The following is a 13,800-nucleotide window of genomic DNA, read 5'->3' as shown; positions in this document are numbered from 1 at the left end:
CCTTATATACGGCGGCCACCGTAGCCGAATGGGTTGGTGCGAGACTACCATTCGGAGTTCAGAGATAACGTAAGTTCGAATCTCCGTGAAAGACGAAAAACGAAGAAAAAGTTGTTTCTAATAGCTGTCCCCCTCGGCAGGCAATGGCAAACATCTGAGTGTATTTCTGCCATGAAAAAGCTCCTCATAAAAAAATATCTGCCGTTCGGAGTCGGTTTGATACTGTAGGTTCCTCCACAAATAGGAGGAGGAGCTCGGCCAAACACCCAAAAAGGGTGTACGCGCCAATTATATATATGTACATATAGTATACAGGGTGCGCCATCTCGAGCTTCGGTATGAAAATATTGAATAACTTTGCTATCCATTGTCAGAAGAACTTGAGAAAAAATAATTTGGAAACGTCAATTCAGTACTATTTTAACGATAAATAACTTTACACCTACAGAACGCGCGGAAATTGTGACCATGTATTTGGAAAATGGTCGTTCAATTGTGCTTGCTCAACGTGCATACCGTCGAAAATACCGCAGTCGTAAAGTGCCTTCTGATAACACCATACGCAATCTGACTAAAAATTTTGAAGAATCGGGGTCTGTAGCAAATCATCAACGTGTTTCAGTTCGTAAAAGACGCTCCAATAAAATTGTTGAAACTGTCAAGCAGAGTGTTTTGAAAAGCCCAAATCTGTCATATCGTCACCGTGCCCAGCAGCTAAACATAAAAGGAACCACTCTTAGAAGGATTTGACGCCGCCGGATTTTTTTTTTTTTTTGTGGGGCTATTTAAAAAGTAGAGTATACGCCAACAAGCCCACTACATTGGAAGCGCTCAGGACCAACATTAGATCTGAAATAGAGGCAATATCACCCGAAATGCTAGCAAAAGTAATGAAAAATTCGAAAAAAAGAGCACAATATTGTGTGGCTCGTAAAGGTGGTCATTTGTTGGATATTGTGTTCTAAGTGCAATTGAAACAGATTGTAAAGGACAAAATCAAATAAAAAACACCAACAAACATTCAATTTTGCTAGTTGCTAAAGTTATTCAATATTTCTATATCGAAGCTCGAGATGGTGCACGCTGTATAACGAATGCACTTTATTGTACGGAAAAAACCCCGAAACATTGTCATTAAAAAACTTATCAAATCCACAAGAAGTTTGAGCTACACATTATTTTTTTTTTTTAATTCTGATTGGAAATTTTGAAATTTTTATTAAATTTCTTATTTACCCAAGTTTGAAACTTTGATTATCTTGGTCGTTGTTATAGAATGAACTATATTTTTATAAACCAAAATAAAAATAATTGAAAAGTACAAATAGGTAAATGGTCAAAATGTGTTGCCTCTACAGTAATTTCGTCGGGTGTATATCGATTTATTTCTTACCTGTCTTTTGTGATGGCTTGTGTTGATCTTCCATAGCTGATTCAAAGAATCGTTTCTTATCGGAAACCGATTTAGGCACTTTTGATGTGGTGATGTGTTCTGATGAAGGTGACTATTTAACAAAGAAAAACATACATTATTGCACATGTAAAAAATATTAAATTAAAATCTGGAATAAAGTATGCCTTCATTTCGTATTAATTATATTAACTGTTTTTCTTAACGCATACGAAAGTTCAGTGGGAGTGTTTATTTAATAATTATTGCTTATCCACTCCAAAATTTACTATATTGAGACAGTTAACTACTTCTTTTAAATAAATCTCCATTGAACTTGGAATTAAATTAAAACATGATCTATTGAAAATTCCTTTGAACACAAATACATTATGCTCTATAGTCTTTAATTAACTTCTAGTAATAAATGATTCCCTTATTAGCTTTGAAATGGGTGGAGAATGAGACATTAGCTTTCGAATGGGTGGCAGACAACGACCGCAGCACAACCTTCACTTTTTTATTTTTTTGTTTTCGTTGAAATTTTATTCCTAGCTCAGCACATACAAACACACCCACATACAATCAGCTGCTAAAAGTGAACAGTACAACAGCTCTCCATTTATCACCAAAGCCATCTTCTGTCGGTTTTATGGCTTGGATGCATTTTTTCTTTCGCTGAATTCGAAGAAGGGGTGAAACACCGGTAAGCTACTCTGCATTCGTTCCTGATGCAGGTGATAAATTTATTGCAAAAATGAAAATAAAGGAAATCTAATAAGAAAAACTACTTTTCCCGACTTTTCACATTGTTTTGTTTTATCCTTCTACACAAAATGTGGGTAGATACGTGACAACATCTGGAGTGTAGGTAATACTCGTAGTGGTAGCGGTATGGGTGTCGGTATCAGTATCGGTATCGACGGTTATACACATTGTTCGCGCAACAGCATTGCATCATTAATTCGAAATCTAGTGGAATCGAGGTATAATGCCGCAACTGCGACAAAACACTACACCTTTGCGCAGAAGTGAGGAGAAAGTACGGCAATTTTTGACCCCAAGTATGAGTAAAACAAAGTTCATCAGCATTATGGTGCAGGTTGAAACCTGAACGTCAGCAGTTGGTGTTGAGGACGATATGTAATTAATATTACGTCAAATTCTCCATCGCCAATTAAAGTCCAGCCAAAGTGCTGTTTTATTTTTCAAACGAGCACGTTGATTAAAATTTATTATGCTTCATCGTGAAGTAAGGGAAAGGCTAAATAAAATGGCAACATAATATGATGTGAAAAATGCTTTTATGATGAGATGCAGAGGCTAAGCAAATGGGACTTAAAGAGAATTAAAAGGCAAAAATTGTTAAAAAGTTAACGTAGCTGAACACAAACTCACACCTTAACACCTTTAGTCACATACATTTATTCTTAAACAAATGTTCACATTTTTGCATTTTTTGTCTACGAGCAACTGTTTAATCAGCCGTCATAAACAATGGCAACGATTCACAGATAAACGTATCGGCTTTTTTGCTAAATTAAAATAAAATAATAAGAAGCAAAAACATTTTTCATAAATCTCCCATAGAGTGGTAACGACTCTAAAGCTTTTCCAACAAAGATCAGCTAGATGGCGCTACGAAAATAATTTCCGAAATCTATTACAATTTATTTAAAAAATACCAAAATGCATGGAGTTACATACGTATGTATGAATGTATGCCGTATATGCGTAGGCGGAAGTGAGTAGAAAAATCAAAATATGTACCTATTTTAGTGGCAAGCACAATGGAAGGAGATAAGAAATACATTCTTATATAAATTTAGACAAACTGATAAGATAATGTCGTAGTCGAGTGAGTTTGTGCGTGATTACCATTAGGATGGCGCTGAGTTCGCCGTGCAGTGTAGACTGAAGCGTAGAATGAGTATTACAAAAAGTCTCTTGACGCATGAAGACCACATGAAACTGTAGATCACTCCATTTTTAGAATAACGTTAACAAATTGGAGGACAAGCTCGATCATAGAACTGTCATTGATTTACAAGGCAATATATAGAAGCATACGTAGGTATACAGCCCGCGTCAACCGATAGCAAATCAACATATTGTACAATTTTGGATAGTTTTCTCTGTTATGCTCATTATTTTTATTTTTATAAAAATGCGCAAGAATTTGTTTTATTCTTTATTTTTAGTTTTGTTCTATGTAGAAAATGTCTATCACCATGGATGAAACAATATAAATAATCAGAGGGCAACTTCAAACTTGTACTTTATTATATAAGTACAAAAATTTATTGGGCTATAAAAAGACTGCATAGTCGAAATTTTTCTAAAAATTCGTATTAAAATTTTTTAAATTTTCATAAAATTTTTTAATTTTTTTCCAAATTTGAAACTTTAAGTTATATGGTTTTTGTTTCAGAATAAACTAAATGTCGATAAAATAGAATTAAATTTTTATTTTTTTTTTTTAATTACAAACAAAAAAATATTAAAAACAAACATTACTAATTAAAAAGTACATAAATAAATAAATAAATAAAAAATTAACAAATATTAAATAAAAAATAAATAAATAAAATTAAAGGAATAAATAAAGCGAAAATAGAGTAAAAAAAAAATTAAAAAGAAAAAAATGTTGGAAAGTCGCGTTACTGTTTTTGTGAACACAGGCGTAAATACACAGCCCACGTTAGCACATAAACATTTTGACAAGTTTATTTTTTATATGGAACATCCAGGAATCAGGAAATCCTAATATAAAAAACTAAAAAATAAACGGAAATAAAAGGGATTTTTTAGCAATTTCAAACTTCCACTTTTTTGTAGGTATTAAAATCTAATAACTTATAAAAAACTGCATACCACAAATTTTTCTAGAAATTAATATTAAAATCCTAGAATTGTGAGGGAAAATTTATGGAATTTTGCTAATTTGATTACTAAATAAAAAGTTTAAAACTTGTATTTACATGGCGTTTGGTAGACAATGAGCTTGTTTAGACAATAAGCTTGACTTTTATAAATAGAAATTATGTACAAAAAAAGAAAAATAGTCAAATGGTCAAAATGTTGATGGCTATCACTTGCTGTGGACTGTATATAGGCAAGGTGCATGCTAAAGTCGATTACCTTAAATTAACGTATTTAAGGCATTTATACCAACATCAAAAATATGCATATACAATACCTGTGCTTATCAATCAATATTTTTCTTATACGGTTTAGTAACAACACACAAAGGATGCTTATGAAAACTCATGAGCCCGAACACACTTTGAACAACTCATACCAGATGTTCACAGCCTTCGTTGGCTACTTCAATAACTACATTGTTTGCAAATCAATTTTGCCACTTACAATTATGATTGACTCACATTTTTCGTACGTAGTCAGTTTAAGGGGTAACACCACTGTAGAAATTTCAAAAAATTGATTTTTTTTTTATAAGCTTAAAAAATTCTTTGAACCTTTTAAAATACAGAACAAAAAGTTTTATACATTACCGAAGTTTATTTCATAAATATTTTAAGCTTTTAACCAAGCGTTAGTGACTGCTACCTAACGATTTCTCCAAATTTCCAAACTTTAAACGCGTTTTTCTCAAAACACGTTTTCTGAAATTGGCACGCAGCATAACTCAAACAATTTTAAATATTTTTAATCAGGTTTTTCACTACGTCTGTATAATAACCTTCTTAAGAGAAGAGCGTAGGGGATTTTCGATAGATTAATTTAAACGATTGTTATAATTATTTAAGTGCCGTTTTTTTAGTCCAAAATAGAGTTTTTTCCTTCAAATGCTTGTTAATTCCACAAAAATAAATATTTTTTAAATCCCCTACGTGTTTCTCTAGCTATTCTTATCTAGATTAAGAAGAAAAAAATTCCTTGTTCCAGATTAAAATTTGCACCCTCTGTGCTGCGTGCCGCGGAGCTCCTTCAAGAGAAACCACAATACAAAAATGCCGCCATTTTGTAAAATTTTTCGATCAAACTCTGTAGTTTTGTATTTTAGTATATAAGTAATAACTTCCCAAATCAGAGTGATTGTTTTCCCTTTCTTTCTATACAAAAAAATTCTTTAAAAATCGTGTTTATTTTATGCGTGTAGAGTGGTGTTACCCCTTAATGGGGTACTCTCATTAAAGTGTGGTGATGGTATTCTACGCCCAACTAAATAACGGCCCTTATAGCTGATTATGCTTCTGCGGAGCATGAAACACAATTTCTGAGTTTTCCTAATATCTATACTCATCGGCAAACCTCCGAGTAAATTTTGCCATACGCAAGTCTATGTTAATGCAGTAGCTCGGCAGATAGAGCTCTAATTTTGCTCTTGTCATAATTTAAAGTTGTACTATTGAGTGTGCCTTATAAAGCAACAAAAGCTGCGAGCTTAGATCCGTTAGTAATTCGAAAAGTAATTATATAGATAACGGTGTGATATCTTAGCCAGAGGCAATGATCTTTTCAGTGTTTATTCATCCAACTATCCAACTACTGGCTGCAGGACAAAACGATCGAGGTATATTAGCAACTTAGGTCTAAGGTCCATTATGCTGCAACAAAGTCCATCACAATAATGGAATATCTGCTTTGTTGCAGCAATTAACTACTCTGGATGTTAGGCTGTGATATCATCTGCAATACGAGTGTTTGGTTTTCAAAGGTTGGTGAGGAATTTCGCAAACTTTACGGCATAATAATAATATGAATTCTAATTCAAAGCTAAGACAGCAACATTCTGACGCTAAGCAGTTTCCTTGAATTTTTTTTTTTTTATATTTTATATATTTTTTTTTTGAGAGAGAGTTAATAAACATTTGGATCTGAACGCAGAAACTGAAATAAATATGTATTTACTCGTATGAAGATAAAGATTAATGGAAAGTGAATGACAGTAGTCCAATTAGTAGGCCAAAGAGTGTAAGTTGCAATTAAGTGTGGCAAAAGACAGGGGCAAAGTATAGTAAATCCGGTTCGACTAGATACAAGAAATAGAATATTTTTTATATTCAATAGAATCTCTTAATTTTTGGCAGGGCTTTTCTTCTGTCGACTTATACAATCTTCCAATAATAAAATCGTTTTCACAAAATCGTTAAAAGATGATCAAAAAATAAGACGGCACAAAATAAAACAAATTCAAATAACGCAGAATTAATTTTTATTACAATATTATTAGAAGTGAGCTTTTCGAAACTTATTGCTATATTTGTTATTCAAATAAGATGAAATAAAAAGTTGTCAATAATTATCCTAAATAACACCGAACGCTATGTAAATGTATGTGTTTGCTTATTTACTAAAATCAAAGTGTCTTGGAAGTGTGCTGTTGTTTTTGCTATTGGATGGAGAAATGTACATGATAGCTTATCTCTTGCAATTGAAACTACGTATCTTTACTACTATGGTGCATGAATGATATGAGAATTTTCATATTAATTGGTAGTAGCCGTATTACTCATAAATATTTTCAGTTATATGTAAAAGAAAACTTCACAAAACTAGAAAAACTGTTGTCATTAATTTCTGTAATGAAATATTGTAAGTAATTAGTAAATGATATTTTCCAATTGACTGTCGTGAATGAGCAGATGACATGGTGGCCGCCAGAAATGGTCTTCAGCCCTCAGTACGCACACAACAAAAGCATCTTTTTGGCATAAATCATTCATTTGAATTTTTACACCTCAAATGTGACAATTATTCCTCTTAATAAAGCCGTTTAGGTGAATGATTCGGTTTGATAAATATTTAATATGCGCTCTTACGTAACACCGGTTAAGTATGTATGTGCTATAATATACATATATATATATATATATATATATGTAATATACATGTGAAAATGTATATATATTTATGTAATATATATTATATATATGTATATGTATATGTGTACGTATATTTTCCAATACGGGAACGACCTGAAAATCTACTGGTTGTAATTTATTTGAATTAGCTTAAAAGTTCATACGTCGAATGTTATATAGAAATATTTTTGTATTTCGTTTCATTTCGGAAAACAGTCCTTTGAAATCTTTTCCCTTTTCATTTCCTTGCAATTATAAATTACAGCATACATATTTTTATACCATAATAAAGGTTGTTATGGAACAGTGATGAATTAAATGTAATGGAAAGTGTTAGATTTCAATTTAAATGCAAATAATTTTGAAAACTCTTCTGCAGGCAATTCTTACACAGTGAAATGAAAATTAGCTTGTAAATCGAGCAAAAAAGGAATATTTAGTCAGTTTCTTAGTGCCGTGGTAAACTCTTGTTAAGTAAACTAAATATGTATGTATATGTGTGAAGTATGCGACTCTCTTAAATTTATTTCCAGGAGAATGAATGGATTCAAAGCAAAACAAATTAAAAGTTTGAACTTAACCCAAAAACTCGCTTATTTGCAATACCTTAAGAACACCTACACAAAAAAGGAATCTGGGTAACCCAAAAATACAACACCAACAAACAAATTCAACAGCGCCAACCACGAAAGGGGGTAACGCCACAAAGACAAGCAGCGGATTCGACGGTAGCTATTCGGGGCGCCTAGCGCTTCAACAGGCAATAGTGGAGACGAAGCTGTAAATCAGACTGAAATTCAAGCAATTAAATTGGCTGACACCTTCGCGCCAGTTTCACACAAAGTAAACGAACTAACTTACGGGTGGGTGGCTTACAAATCGAAGGGAAGGAAAAATATCAGAAATCAAGTTTGCTGCCCCTGCTTTACCATTTAACGTTTCACCTACAATAGCCAGTAACATTCCTCCTCACAATGTCTTCACCATCACACTGTGGTCTCCTTCCCAGTGGGCGGCGACATCGCGCCCGACAGTACAACACCTGCAAACTTTGGTCTAGACAATGGTGATGATGTCAAGTCCAATTGTGGTTGGGATTGTGAACGTAACTTCAATGGGCGAGCGCTGGTTGGCAGTGGAGGAGCCGTGCGCAATTTCACATGATTTGGCTTTAACGGCCGCTTGGGTGGTAATGGAGGTGGCGGCGGTGACGTTGATGGTCGACAATTCACTGAGGTGTCGCTACTACGACGGGAGTCAAAGAATGAGCTGTTACTGTAGATGGCCTCCTCTTCTATGGTGGAGTAGATTTCTTCGGCCGTCTCGTAATAAGAGGCTGCATTTAAGGTGCGCTGCAACGAGGATGTCGACTCAGATTCCATGGAAGCCAAAGTGGAGGTAGAGAGGTCTAATGAGTGCACTGTGTTTTGATAATCACCGGTGCTGATATGAACGGGACGTCCGGAAGAGGAAATGGGCACAGTTGAGTTCTGCGCAACTATTTCGGATATTGCGGGAAATTGCATTGACGTATACGATGGTGTAGGGGAGGCAACATTAGCAACTGGTGTTTCCATTGACAGTCCTGGTTTAGTTGCGGTACTGGCGGTTTTAATTGTGTATGTCGTGGAATCGCTATGGGAGGGATAGGGATTAAAAGAAAATGTAGCCGACGATGATGAAGTGGTTAACGAGGCAATGCTAGTTGCTGCAGGTTTCGTACTAGATCTGCTGGTAAAGGTGTCTGTGGCTGCAGTGGCTTTGCCCACTGACGATGTGTTAACAGTGTTTCTATTGCTGCCTGTGGAGTTGTGTTCAACAAATGGTTCTGGTTTTGGTTGGGTTGTCGATTCACTCACCAGTAATGTACGCTGATGCAGATGAATTTGAGGCGCCTGTTGTTGAATCTGGGGTGGTTTTATATATAAACCGCCTGCTGCACCACTACTGGCTAGGAAAATAGGTGTAGTAACCAACGAAGATGATGATGACGATGACGTTGTTTTCGACGTTGATGTAGAGAACGTTGCCTGTGGAAGCAGTACAAGACCGCCTACAGTAAAGAGCGATTGGTTCTGTTGGGAATTCGAGAGGTTGCTTTTACTAGTTGGGATCAAATGACCAGTTAGGACTTGGGCAATATTTGCCTGTTGGGGCTGCGGAAGGCTGGTGTACTGAACAGGAAGTATTTGCGCTGTGGGAAATATTTGTGTGGGCGAGAGAGGGTTATTGGATGGAGTATCTGTCTGTACTGCTGCTATTGATGATAAGTTATCCAACTTTGGCTGCATGTTTGCATTGGGAGAAGTAATAGAAGAAATAGGAGAAACAATGTTAATAGTTGAAGATTCGCTATCACAATGGGAACTACTGTCACAACCGGGATTTTGAGCCGCAAAGGAAAGCAGGTTTTCGGGCGGTGGGGGGAGTGGTAATGAATCAAAATTGTCATCTGAACTATCTATAAATGGATTTACCGAGTGTTTGATGCTCGCATAATTTGGAACTGGTGGCGCATCTTCGTGCGGTACCCCCAGCTCTGGTATTTGCGACTTCCTGCTTATACTACGTAACTGATTGCGAATTTCATTCTCATTCAGCATTATTGTACGGTGTTCGTCTTCAGTAACCAATATGTGGTCAGGTGAATTTTCGTGTATAAACTCCGAGTGGCGGCGCTGCGAAGGTGGTACTTCGTCTGCAGGTGGTGGCGGCGGGAGAGGTGGCAACACCTCCATATAATACGCTTCAGCTTCATCGTTTTTTCTCACTTGTACACTCGGCGAAGTTGGTTTTGGCATCGTAGCATAATTGATGGGTGGTGGAGGTGGAGGTGGGCTTTCGCGCGGGCGCGACGGACTACGTGGCGTTTTCACACGCAGGGGAAGTTTTGCAATACTACCAGCAGGTGGAGTTAATGGGAGTGTTGGTGTTGTCGGAGGTGGCGGCGAACTCACTTCATGAATTGTGTTTGTGGTAGGATCGTGTTCGAAAACCGTAAAGTCGCCATAACCAACATCAGCTTTTTGAAAGGCATCCAACGCCACATTATGTACCAGCTCAGCTTTCTTAGTCACCGGTTTCGGCATTATAGGAGGCGGTATTCTCTTTGGTTTGGCACCTGTTGAGCTTGACAGTAGATCTTCGGTGGATTTTGACTGTGTGCTAATCACTGTACTTGGAGTACTACGGCCACTTGAGACTGAACGTTCTGCTGATAACAAATTCTCAGTCGACTTCGAACCAAAGAAAAAGTGTTCCCTCGGTGATTTAAGTGCTGAAGGAGATTTGGACATAGCTTTTGCCAATTCAGTGTATTCATCAATTTTAGTTTTATCGAGGAATGCTTCACGGAATGGGTTATCTCTTTCAATTTCAGTAGACACCAGCACTCTTTCAGGTAGTGGTGGAGGACTTCGATAGCCGCTACTAGTACCATCCCTGCTGGATAAAGGTGAACACGATCGGACGTGTTGAACTGTGGGCGAATCGATTTCTTTGATACGCGCCACTGTAGGCACTATTGGTGGCAGTTTTTCGGGACGTTTGCAACGTTCCAGTGTCGAATTGTTGGATGATGATGGGCTGGCCGAGCGCAATATGCCCTTGCGTGGCATACGAGGGCGAGTGCTACCGTATTCTTGTTCAGAATCGTAATACCGTGAATAACCATCAGGAGTGCGTGAACGTTCGTAGTCGGATTTGGACCGTTCATCGCCACTCAAGTCGAAACTTACAGATTTTCGGTGACCGAATGTGGAACTTGAGAGATCTGGTGTGCTGCGACCAGAAATATTTCCCAACCGCTCGACGTTGGGTCGAAATGGTCGGTAGTCGTTCTCAGAATCACTTGTGTAACGTGGCGAAGGGTGAGGCCGCTCAAAATAGTCAGAATCTGTGTCACCCTGGTCAGCCGAGATATTCGGCGAGAACGCATCGATATCATCTTCGGCCTCATCTTTAGAATCTTCAGCTTGATCGTCGACACACTCTTTCTCCCCTTCTTCTTCGTCTTCATCGTCAATTATATAAACAGGTTCCGCTTTCTTAGCTTTGTGCGCCAAGGGAGCGCTCTCATCCTCACATCGAACATGAGGTTGACTTTTTACCATCTCTTTATACTCATAACGGGAATCTTTAGGCTTTGTTATAGCTTCTGCTGTCGCCTTCTGTATAGGGAGAGTTGGAGTGCGCCTCTGTTAAATTTTATTATGAACAAGGAAATATGTCCATGATAGAAAATATGTATTTATTTTAGTACAATGTCCAAAAATTTAGTTAAGCGATAAAACATTTACTGAAGCGCGTTTATAAAGGTGATATGAATATGTGCTAATTGTGGTTTTGGTGCTGGTGGAACTTGAATAAACGAGTATGTTGGAAATATACTGAGTAGTAGAAGTTGGGTGCTTCAGAAACATAGCTATAGATTATTTGATTAAAGTGTTATGTGAAATTGAGTGAATGATTGATTTACTTACAATGATACTTATAAAAACTTAGACAGTGAAAAGCACTAAAAGTGAATTTTAATAGTAATTATTGACAAATACTTTTGATTAGCACTTTTAGAATCGATGAAAAATCACGGCGATGTAAATAAATTCTGAATCACAAATTTGAGGCCGATTGAAGATATTTACGCAAATTCTGAATAGACAAATGAAGACATATTAAAGATCATACAGATATAGAAGCAATAAATTTGGTGAAAAGTGAACAACAAAACAAATTCTGAGACAGAAAAAGCATAAACAAAATCGTATACAAGGGCGAGCTTATAAGGCATGAAGAAAACTCTACCTTTAACTCCTGAGACACCCCTCCAGATTAGAAATAAAACCAATTTTAATTCAAGTTTCCATAATTTTTACAAAAATTACTATTATATTTTTATACTCGAGAAGATATTGAGTTTTTATTACTTTATTTAGGTTTTCTGATTCACATAGAAAATGTTCACGGCCTTTATAAAGTTGTTCATCAATACTCATTCATCCATTGAATAATACGACTTATACTTGTAGGTTTTGTATATATATAGTGCATATGTAGGTATGTTTTAGAGAAAAATTCACCTTTATACACATAATCAAAACATTTAAAGTTACTTTTATTTATTTTATTTTTTTTTTTTTTGCGTTCGTAATTACACTATAAATTACACATTGGACAATGGATATATTTATATAGTTTATTTGTTGTTAGTTTGTATTATCATTGGATTAGGTACACAAATGCTCAGGAATCTATATGTTCAATAACATTTTGTAATTATTGCATTAAAGGAGGGATTTCATCGAATTAACCAGTATATCAACTTCAATATTCGTTACTTAAGCAACAAAACTAATAGACTGGCCTTGGAAGTTTCTTTGAGTACAAACAACTGTTGAATACGCGCACTTTTTAAGTTCTGCGGGACCTGGGTGGTTATGCGCAGAAAAATTCAGCAAAATTTTAGAAATTATGTGCGTTTAAAGCGATAAAGTTTTAAAGTTTTTTATTTAGCACTTGAATAGAATAGAATAGAATCTAATTTGTAACCTTTCATTCCCATTATGTAGTTAAAATATTTTTTTTTTTTTTGTATACCCACGGAATAAAATTTTATGATCTGAAAGGTGCATAAGTGCTCAATAAATTAAGATGCCACTTTTTAACTATTTTGCAATATATTATAAAAGTTAAAACCCTACTCTCTTCCTACTTTTCGAATTTTTCAGTGCTAAATAGAGGTATTCGCAATCCAGTGCATATGGTCCGACAAAATTATGCCATTGGCCATAATAGCAGCGCGATGTAACTCAAAATTTCAAACTGTGTACAAAGTTAACTTTAAGCTATACAGTATTTGTTGTTGTATATACTAGAAATTTTTCCGAAAACTTTTAAAAAGAGTGAAATTGTGTACTTTAAGTTATATGGCTTTTGTCTTAATATAAACTATATTTTTATAAAGGAAAAAAGTAAATAAAAGAAGGTATAGGCAAAACATTGCAATATCTCGAGCTGCTATTATTGTGAGCACAGATGTACATATACTTATGATATGGATTGTGAGCGGCCTTTATTAAGTTGCCATTGCAAAACAAGCTTTTTATTTGTATTTTTATTATTTTTGTGTCCATTTTAGTTTGTTTTTATATATATATTTTTTGCACAAAATTAATCAATTAATTTACACAGTTGCATTTAATGCACTTAATTTTTTGGCTTGCAAATTTGTAGTTTTTTGGCAAATGAAAATTATAGCCTAGACAGACAGTGGTATTAAACGGAGTTAACGACTTAATTCGGAATTATCTCAGGAATGAAGTGAAACTAATACGGATTACCAACTAGACTTAATTCTCATAATTTAAGCAGATTAGGGAAATTTTCGATAGTAACATATCCGAAGAATGCCAATTAATATCTATTGTGCATCAAAAATAATGAAACTTTTAAATAGACGAACAAGAAAGATTGGATATAATGCTAGTTTGCATTAACACGTTCGAAATTACATTAATTGTTTTGATACTACTGAGCAGTTTGAGAAATGACAATTTAAGACTAGTTTTTTTTTTTTTTTTTTAA

At 35.4% G+C, this 13,800-nt stretch overlaps 1 protein-coding gene across 13 annotated transcripts in view; it reads right to left on the bottom strand.

Moving 5' to 3' along the window:
• LOC128871949 (protein lap4) overlaps window positions 1–13,800 on the bottom strand; it is a 239,552-nt gene that overhangs the window by 50,023 nt on the left and 175,729 nt on the right. For 10 of the 13 annotated variants that reach the window (XM_054114140.1, XM_054114144.1, XM_054114148.1 and 7 more), the window contains 2 exons: window positions 9,078–11,414; window positions 1,394–1,505 (listed from right to left, as the gene is read on the bottom strand). In XM_054114140.1, coding sequence (XP_053970115.1) covers window positions 1,394–1,505; window positions 9,078–11,414 — 2,449 coding nt within the window. The remainder of the gene's footprint in view (window positions 1–1,393; window positions 1,506–9,077; window positions 11,415–13,800) is intronic. The other 3 variants (XM_054114145.1, XM_054114147.1, XM_054114152.1) reach the window with 3 other exon arrangements.

This window comes from Anastrepha ludens, chromosome 2 (genome assembly GCF_028408465.1).
Source record: "Anastrepha ludens isolate Willacy chromosome 2, idAnaLude1.1, whole genome shotgun sequence".
NCBI classification, from domain to species: Eukaryota; Metazoa; Arthropoda; class Insecta; order Diptera; family Tephritidae; genus Anastrepha; species Anastrepha ludens.
Note: the sequence above shows the minus strand (reverse complement) of the source record. Positions and strands in the feature narration are given on the sequence as shown.